This window comes from Dipteris shenzhenensis, chromosome 11 (assembly GCF_047967505.1).
Source record: "Dipteris shenzhenensis isolate YYH24624 ecotype China chromosome 11, Dip_SZ_1.0, whole genome shotgun sequence".
NCBI lineage: Eukaryota > Viridiplantae > Streptophyta > Polypodiopsida > Gleicheniales > Dipteridaceae > Dipteris > Dipteris shenzhenensis.
The window spans coordinates 17,884,014-17,891,656 of NC_141606.1; the positions used below are offsets into that span (position 1 = coordinate 17,884,014).

At 37.8% G+C, this 7,643-nt stretch overlaps 1 protein-coding gene across 1 annotated transcript; it reads left to right on the top strand.

Annotated features, from left to right (window-relative positions):
- The first annotated feature begins 2,543 nt into the window (after nucleotides 1-2,543).
- LOC147896701 (linamarin synthase 2-like) lies at nucleotides 2,544-4,073 on the top strand. The gene is made up of 2 exons (XM_087381942.1): nucleotides 2,544-2,964; nucleotides 3,097-4,073. Exons 1-2 carry the CDS (start codon nucleotides 2,544-2,546, stop codon nucleotides 4,071-4,073), a joined length of 1,398 nt encoding a protein of 465 aa, XP_087238068.1.
- Nucleotides 4,074-7,643: the final 3,570 nt, after the last annotated feature.

The window sequence follows — 7,643 nt, forward strand, 5'->3', positions numbered from 1 at the left end:
ATAAAAAAATAAAAAAATACATATAAATTAGTTAGGGGGTAATCCACACCCATATTAGGAACATAACCAATTAAAGGGAAGTAGGCCAAATTATGAATTAGGGTGTCTAAAATATAAAGGAGTTAGCTCAATCTTAAAAAATAAAGTCAGAGCTCAAAATTAGGGTGAGTCGAAAAAATAAACACATGAATCCCCAAACAATGTAATTATAACTTACTGCTATTGAAAAAAACATTACCCTTGCTAATAAAATATGAAGGAGTCAATTGTCATAGGAATCTTGAAATGGGAGCAATGCATTAACTAGGTTGTGTTGTTCGTTTGTTAGTCATACTTATGACTGAATAGTCCATGAGAGAGAGAGAGAGAGAGAGAGAGAGAGAGAGAGAGAGAGAGAGAGAGAAAGAGGGGGGGGGAGGGGGGTTGTATCGTCACAATAACGAAAAGTTGTAACATGCTCTCTTATGCCTCATGGATGTTTTATTAACCTATCACAAGGTTTAAAGAGCATTTAGTCCATTTCAGGAAACTAAGGAGTTCACTAGGTTTCCACAACAAAATACTTATATGAGAGAGAGAGAGAGAGAGAGAGAGAGAGAGTCATGGCAAATTAACAAGAAAGTTGTAGCATGCCCTCTTCATGCCTCATGGATTGTTTATTAACTTATCACAAGATAAAATTTCCATAGAAATCTATGCAACTCTTTAAATGTAATTGAATTGACATTCATCATATATTATTTGAAACAATAAAGGAAGGTCTACCCCTTGCATTTAGTCCATTGAGGGGAAATAAGGGGCTCAATACTTACATATGATGCTATGTATATTCTTTGCAAATTGAATAAAGTCACCCATGGGTGGAGGACCCCATTTGCATCCCACATTTTTTTCATGAGCAATTCTCTTATGTCATGTTCCACGAGGGGGTGCACTAATAAGAAACCCTATGTATCACGTGCCTTCAAGGGGTAATTTAAAAACCCCTAAACTAAAATATATATCCCAATAAAACCACCCCTCTTTACTTATGAACTAATGGATTTTTTCTAAAGTTGAACTAAAGAACCTTCCTGCTAGTGTAATCCTGCGAAACCAAAAAGTTTAATTAAAATACCTCTCATTTTGAATGCATGTGATACACTAAAATTTTGTGAGGTGAACTCCTCGAGAATTTTTCTCTTTATATATTACCATGAGTTTTGAGGTGTTTCTCATGTAAAGGGACGTGATGCTGTGATATAAACATTAAACAAATGCTACGGAACAAACATTAATCAAATGCCTTAGTTAAAAATGGTTATATGCATCTTGCTCTGAGCACGTTGAAGCATTGGGTTATATGACCCCAGCCGTGCATCTCATAAAAAAACGAATATGAAATGCATGTTTATGAAGTGCTATGATACTTATTCAAAGCAAATATGTTTAGGATTACGTATTGAAGATTAAAGGCATTTCTACATGATTATATATTAATTCATATGGTCGCATGAGTTAAGATGGGATTGCTAACTAAGTTGGAGATAATGAGCATGTTTAACTCTAGAAGGGGACATTAGAGACAAAACTACTTAGGTTGGATAAAAGATCATTTTACTTCCTCCTTTTTGTACCTTTCTCTTTGTGATTTTATTCACTTTAGAAATTTGTAGTGGCCACTACAAAAAGGTAGGTTGAGTGGAGATATGTTACTAGGCATCAAGACGTGCCCCTTGTGGAGGATCATGGAATATTTAACCCACATCCTATGGTTACATATTTTTAGGTGTAATCCTTAGTAATCCTGCAACACATTAGAATATAATAAATTCATGTATATTTTAAATAAAATATAAATATTAAAAAACGACCTATTGCTAAGTGAAATTATATAAGGTACTATAAAAGAGCTAGAGATGGACATCTTTAGTTCACAAGGGAAATATAGGAGGAGTTAATATGCATTCAATGAGTTTTGCATGCTCATTTGTTTTAGATTCCCTTTCTCTTTGTTGGAAGTTAAGATAATGGCATTTAGGGGTATTTACACAAATTGAGTTTCTTTAAAAATATAATTTAAGCTATGAAAGGTTGATGTTTTTTTCAAGAGAATAGAATTTTCTATATTTATGCTTGAAAAGACCAACCATACAATTCAATCGACTATGGGTTAGGGATCGAGGAAGGAAACTACAAAGAGAAACCAAAGAGAAACCAGGTGTTGAGCCAACCGGTTTCAAAAGAACCGAGCTGATTGCCTAAGGAATCTAGCTGATTGCCTAAGGAATCTCTAAAGTAGGGGCTAGCAACCAAGGCGGAGGGGTAATACATCTTTAAGGAATGCCTCTCTCCTATGTGAGGTAAGATGATTAGAGGAAAAGCATGCAATTTATAAGGTTCTCCATAATGTGCTTGGGATATTTGCCTAGTGCAAGGTAATTATATATATCTCTCCCGAGCAGTTTTGTTGAGCTCAAAAAACTCTCAAGGGACCCTCCTTCATGATGCACCCTCCTCACTTCCTTGCAGTTCCTTTCCCTCTCTCCGGCCATATCTCCCCCATGCTCCACCTCTGTAAGCTCATCGCCCACCATGGCTTTGCCATCACCTTCGTTAGTACCCACCGTAACCAGCCCAATTTGCTCCTCGATGAAACATGGTCAGGCCTCGACATTCGTCTTGCTTCTATCCCTGATCAACTGCCAGCTGATTTCCAGCTTACTGACTTGCATACTCTCAGAGTGCTTCTGCGTGCTTTCGAGAATTTGAAGGCTCCCTTCCAGCAGCTGATGGAGGAATTAACGGCTGCAGCGGCTCCTAGTTTCTCTTGTATGATCTCGGACGTTCACCTTGGATGGACACAGGATGTGGCCCAACAATTTGGACTTCCGAGAATAGCTTTATGGACTTCTAACATAGCTGAACTTTGCACCTATTTTCACGTGCCAGACCTTGTCGCCAGGGGATACATCTCACTTCAATGTGTGTAGCTCCTTTCCAGTTGATAAGTTCATGTGTCGTGCTATATTATTCACAATTTCAGGTGTAGTGCTATATTATTGGCGATTTCCAGGTTTCAAGTACTCATGTTTTTACCACATTTTATCCTTGCAGCCAATGGTGACTCTTCTGATCTTCACGTTCAAGATGACCCACCTTGCAATATTGTTGTCCCAGGGCTTCCAATTTTGCAACGGATAGACTTGCCTTACTTTCTTAGGATCGCCACAGATTTCTCAGATATACTGTTTCGTTACTTCGTTGAGCAGACAAGTCGCATCACCGAAGCTAAGCACGTTCTTGTGAATTCATTTTACGAGCTTGAACAAGAAGCATTTGATGCTTTGAAGAGATCATGCGTTTCCAATATCGTTCCCGTTGGGCCATTGATGCTGTTAGCTGAAAATATCGCCGCGGATGTGAGACCCAGTACAAAAATTCACGACGAGGAGGAGATCAAGTGCTTGGAGTGGCTAGATGGACAAGCTACTGCCTCTGTTGTGTATGTAGCTTTCGGGAGTGTATCATGTATAGCAGAAGCTCAAGTCTCAGAATTTGCGCGCGGGCTGGAGATGTGCGGGCATCCGTTTCTATGGGTCGTGCGACCAGGCCTCGCGAAAGGAATAGACGGCAATCCCCTCTCCGAAACGTATCTCACAAGGGTTAGAGCCCACTCTCTGGTGGTATCATGGGCGCCACAGGTAAGAGTACTGGGGCATTCTGCTGTGGGATGCTTCGTAACGCACTGCGGCTGGAATTCGACGTTCGAAAGTATTTGTGCGGGAGTCCCAATGGTGTGTTGGCCGATAAGCGCAGATCAACCATTGACATGCAAACTGATAGAAGATCAATGGAAGGTGGGAGTGAGGATGGGAAAGGAGGCAGGAGGTGGGTTGACGAGGGCAGAAGAAGTGGAGATGGCAGTGAAGAGTGCAATGAGAGATCTAGGGACCCTCAAGGCTCGAGCATTGGAGTTGCAAGATGCTTCAAAAAGAGCATGCATTTCCTCTGCTTGCAATCTTGACCACATCTTGGAAAGCTTTTGCTGCAGCACCACTACTTTTCCTCAGCCGTCAAATGCTTGCTTTTAGTGCATGTATGTATCCTGTATAATAAGGGCTAAGCTGCATTCTTACCGGTTTAATCAACGTATTACTAAGAGAATTACCAGCAAGAAATTTGTAGTTCACCTTCATACGCTTTTTATGAAAGAAAAGGGAATTGGGTCATTAGCGATCTTCACATTTGTAGGGCATGATTAGCTATCTTCACTTTTGTAGGGATGAAGTGGCTAGTTCATAAGGGTAAGCCAATAGCGATCTTCACTTTTGTAGTGATGAAGTGGCTAGTGATGCCTACAAAAGTGAAGATCGCTAATCAACCAAGGTTATGGGCTCATAAGGGTAAGCCAATAAATCCCCACTTTCTCCCCCTCGTGTATGACAACATTATAACCATTGTTCTTATTAAATCTTATCTAGTTCTACAATGGTCTCCCTCTATATTGTTCCTATGTTAAGCCTCTTCACACCATTATTCTTGACATATTACTATACTTACTATTGGGTCTTACATTATTAAATTTGCACCATGGATTCAAGAAACCAATGATGAGTACCATCTTTGAAGCTTTCTAGCACATTAATGGATACACATTATTTCTCTATTGGAACTTTCGTTTTATCCTAAAAATAAAGAAATTGCCTAGAAAGTTCAAATCACCAAAGACTTATCTTATTATTTCAAACCCTTATAAGCATGATTTTATGAAATTGTTCCTTGTAAATTTCCATTCTAAACCTTGATGTTGATCTAGCAAGGCACATATCTCTCAAATGTTCAAAATGAAAGAGGAAGATTGATCCATGAATGCCTCATTCTTCAAAATTAATCATAATTATTCATAGCTTTAAAACGAACAATTTGCTTGGAATGAAATCAATGACTTTAATAGTTAAAAGGAAAATATATGACAAGAACTAACTTTACATATTAAGAAACAAAATACAACTTAATGGATATGAGTAGAAAATAACTTTTTAGAAACGCTAATTAACTCTAAATCTAAAAAAATATGATAATTCCAAATGTCAACGTATTGACAAGGATAATCATGAACACAAGGAGCTGAAGAAAATTTTCCTTGCTAATACTATGAAACACCTAGACATTCTGCCTCATAATTTTCATGATAAAAAGGTATACATGGTTAGAAGAGAGGCTAAATCAAACAATTAAGACTACAAATTTTACAACACATGAGGCAATAAATTTTAAGAAAGCTTTGGCTATTATAAAGCTAAATAAATCTAGTCATATTGATGAATTAGAATCATTGACCCGAGAACCTCTAGCCATTTCTCTCCTTATAAAGAGTGCTTTTCCCATCTTGAGTTCGAGAGAAACATTTTTGACACCATGTATACTAGATTTTAAATCCAATATTTCTCAATTGAATATGAAAAGCCTTGTTCATATGAATAGAAACAACTTCTAGGTGGCCTACCTCATCTTTAGCAAAAGATGTTGATATGCAAGGGATATATTATTAGAAACACAACTAACCATGACAAATTCCCTAAGAAACATTCAAGGAAAAAGAAATATCATTGAATTGACAACTCAAACATTTGTGGGATATTGGATGCTAGACTAAAGGTGTCCTGATATTTGTAGATGACTATTCAAGGAAGGCGTGTGTGTCCTTCCTAAAAGAGAAATATATGATATCCTTAACTATTTTAAGGAGTTTGTTGCCATGATTGAAATGTGTAAGACATGTTAGATTCAAATAAAGTGGGAGAATATAAGTCTATAGAAATCACTGAATTTTGGAAATAGAAGGGGAATGGAAGATAGCATACCACTTCCTCTACCCTATGCTTAAAGCCCAAGGGGGCTAATATAGTAAACATAACTTCATACATCCATAAAGCATATGTTCGGTGAGAAGACCAAAAGTATGCTTAAAGCCCAAAATATACATAACTATTTATATTAAGAGTATGCTTAAAACCCAAGATACACCTAAGAGTATGCTTAAACGAAGAGCATGTTTAAAGCCCAAGATATACATAGCTATTTATGGGTTCGCATAGTAAACACAATTGAATACCTTCATACTAATTGAATTGCAACTAAGGCTATCTCAATTATGTTTAGTGATTGTTTATTATGGGCTAGCATAGTAAATGGAGTTGCATGCCTCCATATTAACTGAGGCTATCTCAAAGAAAAATCATAACATGGAATTATTTATAGATGTAAAGCCTACAATTGATAATCTAAGAATATTTGTTTGTGTGGATTACATATGCATCTATGATGCCAATAGGGATAAAATTGATTAAAAATCCATTAAAGGGATATATTTGTTGGCTACAATGACAATGATCAAGGCCTAAAAGGTTTGGATTCCTAGGTCAGTACGGATTTAATCTTTGATGAGTAAGGTATTAGATATTTAATCATGGAGTAGAAGAAAGATGAAGCAATTTTACTAAAGAGATATTGGTGAAAAGGAAACCTAGTCAAAGCCATGGCATAGATACTTTTATGTTACCATCAAGCAGGTCATATCCACAACTATTGAGAATGAACTCATGAGATTCGTTTATGGACATGTTGTCCAATAGAGAATCAAGTGCTAAATATCCTAACCATACCTCTTGCTAAAATCAAGCAAGAAAGTTTTCCCATATTATGGGGTATAAATACATCACCCATTTTTCATTAAGGCGAAGTGAGAATTGATGATAATTTGGAAAAGAAGTTTTGAGCTTTCGATGAAGATGGATGATGGTGACGATGGTTCCTTGTCACATCCTTTTCAACTGTCACCCCTACGTCATGAGTAGTACGGAGCCATAGAGCTCCCTCAAGAACTTTTTGACTGGCATCTTAGTGACCTAACCAATGACAAGAGTTTTCTTGCTCTTAGTGGATATAAAGAGACTCTTCTTTCTTTTGTCGAGTAGAAGCAAACGGGAAGCAATAAAGAGCCTGCATCAACATATCTTCAAAATGTTTCTCTGCCTACCCTTAAAAATGGCCTTACCACATCAGGAATTCAAGGAAGAAGAGGAGGAAGTGCGCATCCATCTTACTCAGTGGGTAGCTGCACAGAAGGTTAGAGGTGGGTTTTTCACTCTTTCTATGCGAACAAACTCTCCTTCCTGTTTTGCCTATTCCAAGGAGCTTGGGGGTTCCTTTGCAAGGACAAAACCCTTAGGCCCTTGAAGAGCCGGCCCAAGAAATGACAACGGAGGTAAAGAAGGAAATCAAGGAGATGCATGCAATGGAGGTTAAGAAAGAAATGGAACTTGCAGAGGTCAAGAAGGAGGTGGAGCGGCTGGCGGTAGCTCCCATGCAGCATGCATAAGGAACCCAAGCAAGAAGTGGGGCCATCGATGACACTTTCAAAGGAAGAGGACCTGCGGAGATGGCTCATAGAGATCATGGAGCTAAAAAGTGAGGCAAAAAGGGCTCTCCTGATACTCAAGCAAAAAATGCAAACCCACAAACCTCCACCGAGCCTAAGTTGCATTATTTTGGCCTTTTTAAAAAAATTTTAAACAATGTTCAAATTCTCATTTTTTGTGATTTAAGATGTATTGATCGATTTATCCCAATTTATTCATACAAATACTTTATTTGTATGG